Source organism: Chanodichthys erythropterus, chromosome 12, assembly GCF_024489055.1.
Source record: "Chanodichthys erythropterus isolate Z2021 chromosome 12, ASM2448905v1, whole genome shotgun sequence".
In the NCBI taxonomy this organism is placed as follows: domain Eukaryota; kingdom Metazoa; phylum Chordata; class Actinopteri; order Cypriniformes; family Xenocyprididae; genus Chanodichthys; species Chanodichthys erythropterus.
In genome coordinates, this window is record NC_090232.1 from 11057832 (window position 1) to 11076129 (window position 18298).

General features: G+C 33.9%; 1 protein-coding gene across 17 annotated transcripts in view; it reads right to left on the bottom strand.

Annotated features, from left to right (window-relative positions):
• Positions 1-5266: 5266 nt before the first annotated feature.
• Positions 5267-18298, bottom strand: part of dmd (dystrophin) — a 134721-nt gene continuing 121689 nt past the window's right edge. For 7 of the 17 annotated variants that reach the window (XM_067402505.1, XM_067402507.1, XM_067402504.1 and 4 more), the window contains 4 exons: positions 17619-17739; positions 12787-12879; positions 9625-9692; positions 5267-5447 (listed from right to left, as the gene is read on the bottom strand). In XM_067402505.1, the coding sequence (XP_067258606.1) occupies positions 5394-5447; positions 9625-9692; positions 12787-12879; positions 17619-17739 (336 nt within the window). In that variant the 3' untranslated portion in view covers positions 5267-5393. Of the gene's footprint in view, positions 5448-8864; positions 9693-11482; positions 11509-12786; positions 13067-17618; positions 17740-18298 lie in introns of those variants that run through there. The other 10 variants (XM_067402510.1, XM_067402509.1, XR_010896564.1 and 7 more) reach the window with 9 other exon arrangements.

Sequence of the window (18298 nt, forward strand, 5' to 3'; positions counted from 1 at the left end):
CCACGTGGAAATCATCCCGTTTAGAAAAAACGGCGAACAGAGGAGAGTCTGCTGGCAACAAGAGAGCGAAAGAGCTCGTAATAAAGCCAGAATCAACATTGGCTTGGCTTTTCGGAGCTGGTGAAAACTGGGGGATTTGAAATGTTGTACAAACATGCAGAGATGGCGTTTTTATTACTAACTGTTGAGTAAGGTATTTTATTAAACATATAAATTGTCATATGTAGCTCTTTAACAGAATTCGTTGTAAAGCATTATCTATTGTGAAGGGTCATATTCATGCGTGCAGTTGTACTTATATACATATAGGCCTATGTAAAAAAATATCTGCATGTTGTTACATCTATAATTACACCGTTAACCTTTCCCTTACCTCTTAACCCATCCTTAAACCTAACCATACCAACCTGTCCCTAACTTTACCCGTATCTCAACTCAGAAGCAGCTAAAGTGTTTAGAAATACAACATGAACACACCTAAATTTTATCCTTTTTATGTAAGTTTATAGCAGTTAAAGACACATAATATAAAGTGGGAGTAATTGAAGTATCCTACTAAAATTCCTGAAAAATAATAGTACCACTTTATATTATTAGGTGGCCTTAACTACTATGTACTTGCATAAAAAAAAAAAAAAAAGTCTGACGTATTTATTGTGTTAATATTGTATTGCAAAACACTTGCTATTGAGGTGGGATTCGGGTAAGGTTAGGACAGGTTTGGTGGTGTGGATAGTTTTAAGGATGGGTTAAAGTGTAAGCAATGGGTCAACAGTGTGAAATATATATTTTTTAAAATAGATACAATGTAAAGTACAATGTACAAACATGTATGTACACATTAAGTGCATTGAATCAAATGATTCATTTAAATGTAAATACATAGTAGTTAAAGACACCTAATATAAAGTGGGACCAAATAAATTAAAGCTAAACAGAAATGTTTAAAAAAGAAAATAACAAAAGCACTTTTAATTCCTAGAACTATAATGAATATGGGAAATATAAAATAAAAGCTATATTCAAAGTATTATTAAATACTCTAACATCTACAATACTAACAAGCACATTTTTATGGTCGAATAAAGTAAAGTTGTGTGTATTACACACATGATGTGTAGTGGAATCGCATGAGACATACCTTGAGATGTTCTGGTAGGTTGGTTTTAGGGTACAGATATTTGTACAATTTATAGATGAACCAGACGGCCAGGATTCCCAGAGGGAGAATGATGGCAGCAGCTATCACACAGCTGGTGAACACTGGTGTCACTTTGGATAAACACACACACACACAATACATTTGAATGAAGGCATTACTTTGTTCAAAGAAAATATCATACAGTAAAACATTATCTATATGCATTTATATCATTTTATATAGTATACTATAACTATATTATAAACTACTTGATACCCATTCTATTCATATTGATTGCTTTATCATTATCTTGCAGGGCAGTGACAGGTATAGATGAAGCCACACTTACCAGGTATGCTGGACACACATACAGCTTTACTGAACTGTTCCAGATTTGTGTAGCCTTTGGGAAGCACCTTTGCCTGAGCACAGAATCTGCTCCATGAATGTAGTCCTTTAATAGTCAGTTTAACATCCTTACTGGCATCAGTGACCTTCCTTTCTATTGCCTATCAGGGACAAAGATCATCTTATGGTTATTTTACAGATATGAATTATGTATTTGTGGCTTGTAATTGAGGCTTCACTCCACACACTTAAAATATTCCTACTTGACAACAAGGTTGATACGTTAATATATTGGAGAGTTTGAACACACACAATTTGAATTTGAGAATAAATTATTTTCATTTCATTATATGTAATGATTCTTTCTTTTTATTAGGGCTGCTCATAATAAAATAAATTCTTACTTAAAATGGTCTATTTATCAATCCAACATAAATGTTCACTTGTAATTCATTTTGTGTCAATAAAAAAAAAATTGTTAACAGTGTTTTAACAGGGTTTTTTTAAAGCATAATTCAATAATTACATTCAATACATGAAGTTAATTTATTTTACATTTTTAATTTTAGTTAAAGCTTTAAAAATTTTATTTTAATTTTGTGTTGCTTTTTTGTTATTGTTTTTAATGTCTATATAGTTTTTATTATTTTTTATTTCAGTTTTAGTTATTCAACTATATGAAAATGAGAAATGTTTTATATTTGAAGTTAAAATTAATATATATATATTATAATTTATTCCAATTGTTTATTTCAAATTTATGGTTTTAGCTTAATAATTTAAGTGTATAACAAGTATGTCTGAGGATTCAAGTTTCTGAAAAATTTACCTGAAGTTATGTACAGAATGACACAGAAAAAATATAATTGTATAAATACCGCATCTTCGAGGTCTTCTGTCCAATATCTGATGATGTAGTTCACTTGTACAAACAATTTAGAAAGGTTGCCCACTTTTAGCACTGGGGGCTGGACGTGCACATCCAAGTTATTATTTTGGACAACAAGACGCACAGTAGGGGGTCCTATGATACCTACAGGGGAGCAAAGCAGTTCATATAATTATTATATATATATATATGGATGTTATATTGACTTAAAGGTGAAGTAAGCGATTTCTGAGAATCATTGTTGAACACTTGATATCAACCAAACAAACACCCCTTCTTTTCAATGCTCCGCCCCCAAAAGGCATGAACACGCAATGCAAGAGTAGATGTCTTTTTTTCATAGCAGAATCAAAGCAAATTAAAGATTCGAAAACAAATTGAAGTTGATGAACGAATGAGGAACAAACAGGCAATACAAGCAGGAGTTTGTTGTTAGTCGCCAGCAGCACACACTCAAAACCAATGTTATTCATGTATGAAACAGAAACAACGCAACCTCTGCGTTTTCAGGCCTTCATGCTTAGGTCTCTCCAGCACTGGAAAGCTTTTCTAATATTAACGCGGGTCCTAAAGCTCTTGTCTGATCATAACCCTTCATTTTCCAGTGACCTTTTCTCTTTTGTAATGCCTCTCAACCATTTCTCTTTCTACAATCTTTCTTCAAATTTCTCTCTCTTCTCCCCCATCATGAGTGGACACGCCCCCTACTGCTTATTGGCTACAAGTGTTTTGCGGCACTTCAACAGCGTTTCTCAGAAATTGCTTACTGCACCTTTAACACAACAGAGCCTATAATGCAAACTAAGAGCTGCAAATACAGATTCACACTTACTGTGCATATTAAGTATACATTTGGATGCATTAACCCACTCAGAGAACAGCTCCTGATCCTCTGCCCGCACTTGAAACACGTAGGTCCCAAATGCAACTGGCAGTTTCCCTGCATCACATTTCAGCTCTTTGGTGTTGATGCAGATGGAAACATTTTTGTTTCTCAGGCTGCAAGGACAGGGCAGATGACAAACACAAAGTATGTTAGGCAAATATGTTATTAATGCAGGTAAAGAATAGGCCTATTGTTTTCAACTTCTGCAAAACCTCTGAAGTATCAGATTCCAGAAGAACAATAGTTCCCTGACTTTCATAGCAATCAAACACATTTGATGGGTATTTTATAATGGCATGCAATCATTTGTTGCTTCCACGTCTGAGCTTTTCAGATGTATTTCGAGTGTACTTACAAATATCTTGCCGTGTATGTCACATTGCTCATGGGATTGTGTGGAGATGTCCATTCGACAACTGCACCCATATTGATGGAGGTCACCTTCACATTCTGGGGTCCAGCCAGCTTTGTTTCTGAAGTAAAGCAGAGTATCACCACAGTCATAATACATAATTTTTTATTAAATTCTCTATATTATGTCATATATTTGCTTTATAAAGTGTTTTACTTGTTAAATATGATTTTTTTTTTTTTTTTTTTTTTTTTACACAAACACCATGTGGAGCACATATTTATTTTACATTCAAAAGCCCTAGTGCTATCATCATTTGGCAGTTGTGGTGCATCATGTCAGAAACATGCAAACATATTTATTTCCTCTGCTACCCACTAGTGGGTCATGACCCAGTTAGAAACACACTACATTTAATAACAACATTTCTGAAGAAACTAATGTTTAATTTTTAGTGGGTGTCTGAACAGGTGTCCTGCAGCAGTGTAACCACAGGTTATGTTAATGTTCCACTAACCTTTAACAAGCAGACAATCGGTGTTAGAACACTTTTTAATCATTTTGAACACATCTGTTGTTTTACCATTTAAAAGCTATGAATGCTTTGCTTGAAAAGTACCTAAGACAAAGACATTCATACACTCTAAAAAGAATCCAACGGATCAAAAAAAATAAAATGAAAATAATAATAATAATAATGCATCAGTTTGCATCAATCTTATTGAGTTATGGCAACTTCAAATGAAATTAAGTTTAACCAACAAACTACATTGAGTAGAGGAACTTAATTTGCAACTTAAAGGTGCTAAAGAGGATGTTTGGTTTTATACATTTTTGCAATATTACTTGAAACTGTCTTTACTAACTGATAAAAGACTATTTATTAGGTGCACTGAAAGGAATAATATTAAAATACATCATCTGTGCACGAGGTAGGGCCTTAAAAACATCAGCCAATCGTTTACACGATCATTGCGTAAACGATTGGCCCTCTGGCTTGTCAATCACTGCCATGACGTTCCTTGTGAGAGACGAGCGCGGCTGCGCTCTCCAGTAACTTTCCACACTCCACAGGCGCCGCATGCAATGTTTTTGTCAGGAGACAGGAGTAACAACTGCAGATTATGAGTTACCTGCGGTGAGTCCGACATAATGAATCCACTAACACGACACAGCGAATGCCGGTGGTAAACACTCGTGTTCCAATCATAGACTGGTTCCAATAATCGTGCACGAATTTGCTCCAACTACTTGTGTTGTAGCCTTGGAACCAATATATCTTATCTATTTCATTTAAAATCCACAGCTGTGATAGCAAGAACAAGTAAGATATTGTCACTAGCATTAGCGCTGTCATGTGTTTACCTGCATGTACTCTTCAGCACAGTGGTAACCACAAAAAACTTCAACATTACAGAAACGCTTTTGAATGGCAAACATAACAGCATTAAACACTAACTAAGGAAGCTCATTTCCGCCACTAAATAAAAAAATAAAAACAGTAGTTGCGACTTTTTATCTCGCAATTGCGAGTTTATATTTCAGAATTCTGAATTTTTTTTTTCTTACAAAAAACAGAATACATATATATTGCTTAATTTCAAAATATTACCTAAAAACACTACTTATAAAGAAGCAAATAATACTGACCAGCATAGGTGGGCTGAACATCCTTGGTCACAAAGAATATGAGAGCCAACAGCCTGAGCTTCACGAACATGACTGACAGCATCACTGATGGGGCAAGTTGTGTCTGAGAGCTTTTAATCTTCAAAGTCTATTTGTCATGTGCTTGAGAGGAACTGGGAGCATTATGACTCAACTGCTTCCTCTTTGAGGTGGGGGTAAAAAAAAAAAACACACAAAACTTTTAGCAACAGACTAGGTCATTAATGACAACAATGCTCGGAGTAACTCTTCTGATTAGTAAAATGGTATTTATTTGTGTAATGTACTTTTGCTTTACTTTGTCCAATGTCAACACTAACATAAATTTAAATGTATATGTAGACTGACAAATTTTACACAATATTTTATTTTTTCTTTCATAAAAAGTCACGTTTTAACAATCATCTCTATTGTGTGTATTATTGGAAAGTAAAAATTCTTGACTACCAGGGAAAAAACAGGGAAACTCTCCTGTGGTTTGGAAATAAACTGTCTCAACACTGCCCCGAGTGGCTATAAAGTGTAACTTATCTCACCATTCATGCATCTAAAATTATTTGATATGTTTAACTGATAAATAATAATAAAAAAAAATCAACTATAAATTCAGAGATTGTTATATTAAGCAGTTTAGAATTGTACATAAATTCTTCATAAAATATTTATCAAGTCATTTTAAATAGCATTTTTATTATTTTACTTCATTTATTTCCCATTTATTGTGCATTTCATATGAACCATCATACTTGTTAAAGCCACAAGTTAGCCTGACTTTCTTTTAAATATCTAACATTTAATTTCTCCTATACAATTTCATAAAAGCTATATTTCAGATGATAAAGCAATCATTTACTTGCTTTGTGGCAGCAACACCTTGTGAATCCATAATGAAACAGACAAATGGTGGCCATAATGCGTTTTCATTTTTATCAACTGCAGTGGCAAGTTAATAAAACCACAATTACATTTCATTGTCTGGTAAAATATTCCTTTTGCGATTACAAATAAAATGTAGAATTTCAGAACAAGAGTTGGAATCAAATAGCACATCTCAGAAATAAATATGCAGTTCTCTGGACATGCTCATCTCCAAGGTGCTAAACTCTTCTGTAATTGTAACGGTCATAATTTTTGCATACATATACATTATAATCATTTATTTCTATATATTTGTTCACACAAAGCATAAAGGTTTAATAAAAAGACAGAAACAAACTCAGATGTGTTAAAGAACAATGCAGAGCGGGAATATTTTGTATTGTTTCATCATCTCAATGGTTTTCTGTAAACCGTGCTAAGCATTTTTATATGTCGATGACAATAAATTACCTCAGATGAAAGTCAAAGATTACTAGAACAATGAAAACATGACCTTTCATTTATGATTCATTCCAGTATTGCAAGATGGTTATTATTAGAGGTTAAAGGCCCTTTCACACTGGACGCGTGACGGAAAAGCGAAACGAAAAAGCGAATAGTTCGCGTCAAAACCATTCACATCAGCCGCGACGCGAATTTGCGACGTTTGTGCTCTGGAAGATTCCAAAACATTCACGGCGACAGCTGAATGATATATATATATATATATATATATATATATATATATATATATATATATATATATATATATATATATATATATTTCAACAAAATAATCTTCATCCTGTTGGAAAGGTTGGTCAGATGAGCTTTTCATTTTTTACCAAAGACCGAAAAGAAGTTTTTGGGTGCACCCAGTCTTAACAACAACACATTCACTTTCCATAGTCACGGACACAATTTAGTTTATAAAAAAAAAAAAAAAATCAACAAGTTTTACCTCAGAAGGTTATGTTATCCTTGTCTATACCCTACAGCGACTTGCATGAACTCCCACAGGAGCTGTAATCTCGCGAGAAATGCGATACCTGTCAAAGTCTAATGTTGATTGAATAAGATAAGAAAACCTTGTCTAAGATAAGAAAACCTTTATTTGTCCCACAATGGGGAAATTGTATGCCTATGGACTACAGATAGAAGTTTAACTACTAGAGATAGTTTAAATAAACATTTACAAGGTAGATTTACATTGTAAATGCGTCGACACACAAGCTATCAGATGATCCGTCATTGTTGCTGTGACATCACCTTTGTTTCCTTGTATTTGATTGGTTGAAGCCTTTTCTGTCGCCTCGAATGTGAAAAAAAATAAAAAATCGACATTGAAGCGAAAAAAATAAACGTCGTTTTTTCGCTGCAGCACATTCGCGTTCGGTGTGGAAGCACTCATTACACAAACAGCTGATAAAAAAACAAAACCATAGCGCGAATAATTCGCGCGTCAAAATCGCGTCCATTGTGAAAGGACCTTAATTGTTAGGATTTTTGTCTTTAATTTCAAACTTTATGATTAAACACCCCAATTCTGTCAAATTTCTGTAAAGTGGACTGGACGTCCTTTTCTCTTATTTTGTGTTAATAATAGAAATACAACTAACACCATAAGATTTAAGCACTAGATAAATTATCATTCCGGTACATGGGTTAAAATGTCTCTAGCAAAAGAATGTCTGTCTGTCCATGTGACCAGGAAGTTGTCATTAATACATAAATATGATTACAATTCTTATTGCTCCATTAATAAACATGGACAGAGCATGGAGGGAGGGCATTTCTGAGGTAGACAGTATTTAACCTAAAAGGTGCAGTAAGAGATTTCTAAGAAACCCTGTTGAAAGCAGATCAGACCGAGCGCCTCAACACACTTGTAGCCAATCAGCAGTAGGGGGCGGGTCCACTCATGATGGGGGCAGAGAGAGAGAGCAAGAAGGAGATTTAAAGACAGACTGTAGAAAGAGAGATGGCTGAGAGACATTACAAAAAAGAAAAGGTCAGAGGAGTCTCACTGGAAAAAGAAGGGTTATGATCAGGCAAGAACTTCAGGAACCACTTTAATATTAGAAAAGTTTTCCAGCGCTGGAGAGACCCAAGCGAGAAGGCCTGAAAAAGGATGCAGAGGTTGAGCAAGTAACACTAGTTTTGAGTGTGTGCTGCTGGAGACTAACAACAAACTTCTACTTGTATATACTCGTGCACTGTTTATCCTTTTTTTGTGCTTCCTTGTCGTTCATTCATCATGTTTTGCAAAACTTTATTTTGCTTAGCTTCTTTTGTGATAAACAGACATCCACCCTTTCACTAGTGTTTGTCAGAAGTACAGATTTCGGTACCAAGTCGGTACTGAAATTTTAAAAATGTAACGACACCAGCATTTCCCCCTATTGAGTGGATTCTTAAACACCTCTGATTGGCCATTGTGTTCATATGCTCAACAGATACGTCTGTGATTGGCTACAATGATCAGTCCTTCAAAACATGTTGTAAATAGACATCTTTAATGCTCTTCATAGAGCGTTTGCACAGATACACGGGAGTGTTTGAAAGCATCTATTACCAGATATATTAGGGATTAACTGCTTTCAAACGCTCCCGTGTATATCTATGTAAGCGGTGAAGACAATCAAAGATGTCCATTTACAGTACAACATGATTTTGAAGTGCTGATCATTGTAGCCAATCACAGACATATATGTTTAGGCCGTGAACACGATGGCCAATCAGATGTGTTTAAGAGTCTGCTCAACAGTGCTCTAAATATTGGGAGGAAATTAATTGGTACTGAAGTTGGTACTTTTGACAACCTTGCACTGTGTGTTCGTGCATTTTGGAGGCGGAGCAATGATTGGAAGGGTGTGTTTGTTTAGGTTGATTTCAAATATCAACAGTGTTTCTCAGAAATTGCTTACTGCACCTTTAATCAGGACATCTGTTTTCTTTTCATGATGACTGCAGTAGTTGAATGGGCCGTCTGACATACAGAAAAACAAACATACAGACACGTTTCGTACACTCTTTTGCACACGCTAACACGCACACAGATAATGGACTTGCCTTTTAATATGCATTTGTTATTTTGTTACAAACAAAATTAGTTGATAAAGCACCCCTGCATATACTTAGTCACCCATTTAGATAAAACACTTTTAAAATGCGCTCCACTCTGTACAAAGACATGGCACGCAATGTTACATGTTATCACACACCTTTCATTCTGTTTTTGTACAATTGCATAGAAGTTTAAAAACCTTTTTTTTATTATTAATAAACAATTCTAGACTCTCCGTAAGAAACTACTGAAACTACTAAAGATCAAATCTACAATGTGGAACCGCGATCCTTCAGAAAAATAGATTTTTATTGATATTCCCATTGTAAACATATCCTGTCCAGTTGTTGACACTACAAAAGCATGCAATGAGGAGAAGACATGTTCAGTCTAAATCCTGCTCCTCGGTTATTACATTAACCAACGACTCCATGGCATGTCCAATGTTATCAACCATGTGGAAAAGACTTCCCACATTAGGACCTGTGGGAAATGGAAAAACCAGATCTGATGTCAGAGTCTGAACAAGCAATGCAACAATACACTATATGTAAAACTGCTAAATGTAGAGGAACAGAGACAAATTTCAGATCGTTTTGAGAGTTTGGGTGTTTATTTGCACAATCTTATATTGTTGCATATGCTGACACTAAATGTAAATGCCAATTTGATATCAAGACCAGAGAAAAGCCAGATAGTGTCAAAATATGTAAATGTGGGATTATTTTGTTGTCAGTAGGGATATGTGGAATAATAAGATATATATATTAGAGCTGCATGATTAATCATTAAAGGATCGCAACCTTTTTCCTAAATGATAATGATTCTGCTGGGTCTATTAACCCTTTGACAAAATCACAACGGAACATTTAGATCTGCACTTAGAAAGTAGTTGTCATGTATAGGTATGGAACAGTCATTCCAACAACACAGTATCATTATTTCTGTTACAAATATTCAAATTATCACAGAAGTACTTGGATAAATGTTTATAGTTTGGATATAAACACTGATGTCTATGGTAACAATCAAAATAGAGTAAATCACCTCTTTGAAAGAAAGTTGGAACTTTAAGCCTTAAATGCATACCTCGGGTCTTTAGTGACCCGGGACATCATTTACTACCCTACTCCTTGTTCATTTTTTAAAGTTAGACATCAACCTTCTTGGTATTCCTCAATCAATTCATTATAAAGAATATAACAAGAAAAAAAATCATAAAATTATAAAAGAATGCCTATTTTTTTATTCATTTTTTTGTAAAAATTGTATAGGGTTGCAAACGACCCAAGTGTGTATGAGTGTACGTATACTTTTCTTCACAACAATAATTGAATCTTAGATGATGGAATAAGTGCAATTCACCTTTATTCCACAAACTGAGCCCTTTCAAGCTCCAAAAGGTAAAAAAATACTATTTATTTTATTCTTCTGTAATTGTTACTCTAATATCAGAGGAGTTTTATATTATCGCGACAGGTACAGATCCTTCCGTGTTAGATATAGAACCGGGTCGATAAAGACCCAAATATGTAAGAATGATTGGCGAAACAGTCATGCATTTAAGGGTTAAACAAAGATTCTATAAATTACATTGTTATGCCAGTAGGTGGCGACAAGTGACTTAAAAATGTACTTGTCATTGAATCATTCATTCAAGAGATTCATTCAAAAACGCAGATTCATCCAGTAATGAAACAAGGAGTATTTATGAGTGAGTCATTTAATTATTCATTCAAACTGATTTTTAAAAAAAACCTATTTATTCAATTTCATTACACATTTTTAAATAGACTGCAGCAATTAACATTTAGAACCTCTAGCAAATCATGCTATTTTGTTTAGTTGTCTATTCAGAATTGTGGGAGAATCGTGATCTCTATTTGAAACAAAAAAAATTGTGATTCTAAATTTATCCAGAATTGTGCAGCTCAAATATATATAAAAAGAACTGTATCTTGAAAAGCAGGAATATATATGATACAGAGGCAAAAATTTATGGATCATGTGACATTGAAGACTGAAGTAATGGCTGCTGAAAATTCAGCTTTGCCTTCTCAGGAATAAATTACATTTTTAAAACATATTCAAATAGAAAAAGAGATATTTTATATTGTTGTAATATTTCACAATATTACGTTGGTTTTTTTTTTTTTTTTTTTTTAAAACAACAAAAACAAAAACGCATCCTGTGAACAAACTTCAAATCATAGTGTGAAGTGGATAAGACCAGAAAAGAGTAAAATGAGTAAAGGGTTAGTAACAATACTAACCTCTCATGGGTTTAGCCGTCCACCTCCTTAGACAGAGGAAAACAGGAAATAAGAAAAATCAGTAAAGGTGGAGTAGAGATAGGCAGTTAGACTGAATCAAAACAGAATGTGTACTGCAGCATGCAAGCACTATTTACCAGAACAAGCTGTTTAGCTTCCATAAAATCTTTTCTGATGTTTATTATTATTATTATTATTATTATGCATTTGCAATTCTCTGCTTGCTCACAACACATATCCAGTTAAGAGTCACTGTTAAAAAGAGAAACGCTTATGTTAAGAAGATAAGAATGTACATCAATATTCCCCAAGAATTTCTCTGTTGTTTTAGGTTTAATTATTTATAGGCTCATTCTGTCTATTAAAAATATATATTTTCATATTTTATCATTTGAAAATGCCTCCCAAGATATATTCGCAATGGAAAAAGTAGAGGCATAAGAAACAAAGGGGCATTTAGTGACTTAATCATGCAAAGAGTAGGAAAGCAGTGAGTTGGAGGTGACGCAAAATTCAAAATTCATCTGTAGTACTTTGCAATAAGATCTTGTGTATTAACAAATAGTTGCAATAATGTTAACAGACAACTTTTGATCTTAAAATGTATTAGTAAATGCTGAGATTTATATTAAAGGGTTACTTCACCTAAAAACTATTGTCCTTGCTTGCTTACCTAGTCTGATGATTCACCTGTGCACATCCAGATGTTAATACTGCCTGCCCTTGACTAACGCCTAACTATAGAAGTATTGTTCATTGTTAGTTAATTTTAACTAATGTTAACAAATGAAACCTTATTGTAAACTGCTACCTTTTCATCTTTTTCTCCATATTGCTAAAATAATCTAAAGTATTAGACATCTCCAATTGACTGTCAATCTGTAATAACTGCCACCTTAAACTACTAAATACATGTAATTAATAGTGATAGTTTAAAGTGCCCATATTATGCTTCTTCAAATATTATCTTTCACGCAGAGTAAGACAGCTGTTTGTGAATATAAAAGGCCTGCAACACTTCAAAGATCAAAGTATATAATAAATAAAGTAATTGCCTCCCAAAAGAAAGAATCAAAATGTCTGAAAAACTGTAGTTGTAGCTGAGGCCAGGAAGAGTTTGGTTTGTGCTGTCGACATCTCTCTGCGCAAAATCTTTGTGAAAGCAGTGTTTTTTGAACTTTGATGCATGCAAATCTATTGTAGGAGACCTCCAAAACAAACTTAGGAGCCTTTAAAATAGCCTAACAGGGGCACTTTAAAGCTTTTTGACCTTCTTGTACCAGACAGTGTAGATGGATTCTCACCTTGGCTGTGAGGGAAGGAATTGTTGAGCTGCTCGATGACGTCCTCTAATCCAGTGCTTGCATCCTGGGAGGGACTGGACAGCTCATCATCACCTGAAACACACAGCAGCGACCCAATTACAACTGAGAACTGACCTTAAAAACCCTGGAAGTTGTCCTGCCGCCATGACATCTCATGTTCAAACAGAGACAGTGTTTGCTTCCTGTATTATTGACTTAGAGGATAATATAGAAGGTGATGTTGAGGACTCTCATATAGAGTACAACAGGGTCCAATAGTCTGAGAACACAAATAAAAATGTTTCCACAATGTTAAAAGATTTCTTTGCAAGTTGAAACATCAGTGTAGTGGATTTGTGGAATATTAACATGAATTTGATCAATGATCATGTTATATAGTATGATTTGAGAAGACTTTTGTACTTCAAACCTCAGACTATCTGTACAAAGGGGGATCAAATGGTCAACGCCACATATTTGATTATATTGATCTGTATCATAACTTTTTAAAAAATTCCACAATTCCACATTGGATTTTTTTTCTTCAAAATTTCACAATTTTGTTTTTCTATTTGGAGGCTTAAATGAAGATTTGAAATGTAGTCTCAGAGTTTTGAAGCCACTGAATGTAAAATGAGAAGAAATGAGAGCATTCAAGCAGCAGGTTTAGCTCAATAAAAGTCTATTTTACATTCAAAAAGAACAAAGTCAAATATCAAAAAGGCAAATAAGCAAAAACTTTTTTTAAAATTAAAAATGTATACACTAATAAAACATCTTGTTTTTGTGATCTAGCCAACAATGTATCTTGGGGGGTTCTCTCTTTTTGCCGAGAAAACAACAAATATAAAAGTAAGATCTCTAATTATCAGAAGATATCAAATAAATTTCAAAATTTACATAATAAACGTATAATTATTAATTAAATTTTGGGTAATAAATTAATAAAAACAGCAAAACAAAATTATTTGAGACTTGTGTCACATGGAAAAAATCAATTAAAAATGTTTGATAAAAGTGTTATATTAGGCTCATGTAATAAATACATAAATAAATAAAACCGATAAGGCCAAAACACTCCAAAAATAGTCATTATAAAAGAAAGCCATTATTTATACATTTTTAAATGATGTGTATCAGAATCATGGTGGTCGCGGTAGGAATGAACCTAGAAATAAATTGATGCTCTGGATCCTGTTAAACAAAAACTATAACTGTATGCAATAATGAACAGTTATACAGGTAAAAATATTAATTAGGAGGTTATAATATGTCAGATAACATATAATATGTTAGTGCTGGGCAACGATTAAATATTTTAATCGCGATTAATCGCATGATTTTTCTGATTAATCGCGATTAATCGCAGCATGCGCAAAATTCAATAATGAAATCAAGATTAGTGTATTGCGTAATTTTATTCTTTCAAAGTACTGCTGTATGAACAAAAGTGCAATAGAGAATATGAACCGACGTCACACCTCGTTGCATGCCGGGGCGGCGCCGCCATTTTGACAGGATCACCCTCTATTACTCGTACTGAAATTAATAGGATTCTTGCTTACCTTTTGTTTTGTTTCTGCCATTAAGTGGAACGTTAACATTTTTAATGGTATCGTTTGTAGGGAATAGAAGCTATTTTATCGCATCGCATGATCATTTTATTTATTTTTATTTTTTTCACTGAAGTTTTGTAGAATTTCGTTTACAGTGTTGATCTGTTTACCGTGTCGCACGCTGGACGCTCACTGCTGCTTCAGCCATCGTATGAATATTATCGTATGAATATCCAAATAAATCTATGTAATTAACACACTGAGAAAAGTCGATTCATTTATTTGTTGGAAACGTTTAAATGATGCTTAAACGAGCATATTGAGTAGGCCTACTTGTCATTGTAATTCCCCTTTTCCATGATCACAGATGAGGAGAATCAGAGATTATGGGTCAAATTCAGCGGACAGACGGACACGAACACACTGTATTTTTATATTTATTTTAACAAATGACAACCACACTAAGCTACCTTTATAAAACCATTATGAAGAAAATTTATAAAATGCTTGCATTTTAAGTGATACTGAAAGTTTATATTTTGGTGTCATCCGTTTTTCTGCATGTGCTTTATTTGTAAATAGAATTTGGTATCTTTAATATCAGTCTAAGTGCATTAAGCGTTTTCTTGAGATGACATGAGAGGAAACCGTTTAAGATATAAATGTGTTGCATTCATATTTTGGGCTCATTTGCGTATCTCCACACAGTATGCTTTCATAAACATGTACAGAATTGTTGGTCACATGAAGCGTTTGTTAAGCATTTGAATGTCCCCGTCAAGTTCTGCTAATTCACGAGCGCAGTGAGAGTCAGACTCGCAAAGGTAATGTTAATTATTAAACCAAACGAAATCAAAACGTTCAAAAACACTTAGCAATGTGATTATTTTATTGAGTCATAAGCAGTGGGTACCTTTTTCCATTTTTCTGTCCGCACCAGATATTTTCTTTTTCGCGCTGTAGCTCTCTTAGGCACACAAGAAGTGCTTTCATTGGTTGAGACGCGTGATGACGCTCATCCCAAGCAGCCAGTAGGCTACTGATAAACATCCCACCCCTCCTGTGACCCATGGTTTGTGTTGTATTCGGTTGTAGTCTATCTATGTGTATTCAAACGCAGTGAGCAACGGACTTTCAAAATAAAAAGTACGTTAACGCGCGATAAACTAATTGTCGGCGTTAATTAATTAATGCGTTAACGCGATAAAAACGCGTTAACTTGCCCAGCCCTATATATATATATATATATATATATATATATATATATATATATATATATATATATATCACACACACACACACACACACAGTATGTTTGTTTAAATGGTCCATTTAAAAAGATCAGAGCATAAAAGACCATTAAAACAAGATAATAATAATTAAACATTAGAAAATGTGTGAAAAAGTTTCATATTAAGTACATCACACTACAAAACACTGATGACACTTGAACTCAACTACCCAAGTATTGTGTAATTTCAATATAAAAACAAATATTAATTTAGAACATGTGTAATTTTACACAGTTGTATGAAATTCAGAAAATTCTCTACCTGTATTCACACCACTAAATTGTGTCAGGTATTCAATAAATACATTTAAATGGAAAAATATGACTAATGGCATGTAAAGTATAAATTCCAGTTCCAGATATGTGTGTAGTGTCTTTTGTCTGGATGAATTAAAAAAAAAAATTCTGATTCATCAAAAAAAACAAAAAAAACAAAAAAAACAGTGAATACACTACAGGAAGGCATTATAGATAATCTGATTCATAAACATCAAACTGCACTCATAAAATGATTGGTGTTTGTTCTTCAAATACTGAAGGACACTCCCGTTTTTTTGGAACTTGTGTTTGTTTTGGAACAAATAAGATGCTGGCTAGCAGTTAAGGGCAAAAAACACTTCTTTTGTATTCAGACAAATAAAAGCTCCCTGTGTTCCTTTTTGTTTGGCACAGATAAGAAAATTGCCTCTTTATCGGTTCTGAAAATCTTTTGCTGAAACCAGCCTGGGCTTCAAGCCAAGTCTTACAAAGTACACAAGTACAGTTACTGAACATAATTTAGACTAGTTAACGGACATGCATTGTAATTAGGAAATTAATCAATTCATTTTAACAGTGGTCACAGAGGGGACTGTATTAATGACTAGTTTTTACTTGTACTAGTGTTGTCACGATACTGGAATTTCCAAATTTGATATACCTTGAAAAATATTGAAATTCGATACCATTTTCGTTACCACAGGGAAAAGTGCCACGTATACCGCCATACAAATAACTTATTTCATAATTTTATTTCATTTTTTTTTACAAATGAAATAAACATGGCTTTAAGTTTTTCAGGTGGGTCTAACAGTAGTATTGATTAAGAAATACTACAGAAATGAAAGTAAAATATATCAAATATAAAACAACTCTAGATAGTCTTTATCATAAAAATAAAATTCAGATTAATGCTTACAATTAAAGTTACAAAAGTTAGTCAAGAGCAGTGAGTGATTTTCTGTCTTTTGTTCTTTTATTAACACGACAGAAAGCAGCAGGTTTATTAGGCTGCTGTCACTTTAAGAGCTTATGCATGGATCCAATATACTGTTACACAACAGGTGTTTTCTCTCAACTATTTACGCTCCAAAACTGACTGTATTTACCTGAATAACTCTGCAAGAGATTGCAGTGCATTTTGAAAATAATTTTATATGTATTTGACCGTTTAAGCACAATAAGCCACGAATATGAAGTCAATTTGGTAGTCGCAAGCTGTTTCAGAGGTGGCTTTGTGTGAGCACCACATATAGATCATTGGTGCATTCGCTTTTGATGCAAGTGCAAAACCTAAAATTATGTGCAATACAAGGACTATTCAACTGGAGCGAATGAGATGAGTGAAAGGACGCAAGGAGGAGAGAGTAGGAACGCGCAGCTGGTATCACAGAGTATTGGAACCATTTCAGATATTTCAGTATCGACACATATCGAAATATCGATATTTTTGACAACACTATCTTGTACACAGAATAATTCAAGAAACACCAAAACAGAAGATAATGCGTTTACTGTTATTTGAATAATCAATAAAAAATATTGTTTACTGGTATATTTTAGTATCCTACTAAGGATGGAACGTTTCTTTCAACAAGTCAATATGTAAGACTGACATAACACTGATTACTTATTTGCCCTGCTTAAAGTTTTAGAACATGTTAAATCTGTTTTTAGGAATAATGCTGAAGAGTTAGGTTTAAACTGAAGTTGTTAGGGACATTTACCCATGGTCTCTGTGGTTTGGCTTGCGGCCACACGCAGTGAGGCCAGGCTGGTGTCAGATCTCGGAGAGGCAGTGGAGGGTGAGGACAGGGCAGTGCCATTCACCTTGGACTCAGTCTGTGGCTAGGACATAGGTAGAAAGGAACCATATAGATTAGGCAGGGGACTGGACGTAGACATCAGCACTGGGTTGTTCTTCTGTATTTCCAAATTTATTTCAAAACATTCTATTATATATTTTCAATCTAAAAACTTTCCCCAAGGACTTGCTCAAAACATGAATAATTGCAATATAAAACAAGAGAATGGGCTCTCAGAGTTGCTTTGTTTTTGCATCATTCAGGTTTTAGAAACAAGACAGTCGAGCCAAAACCTCACTAGGATACACACAAAATAGTGGATGTGATGCCATTATTAAAATATAAAAATAAAGCAGACAGTTAACAGTGTTCAAATACCTTCAGAAACGTTGAAAAACCCTTCAAAAAAAAAAAAAAAAAAAAAAAAAAAAAATTTATTCCTTTGTCCTATACACCAATCAAAAAGTTAAACAAGGTCTTCTATGATATAATCTTATCATTGGACTCCATCAATTCTAGTGGTGTCCTGCAGCTATTCAAGCTCCATGTTGCCATTTTAAATAAATGTTAACAGTTTTGTTACAAACTTCCTGCATGTCATT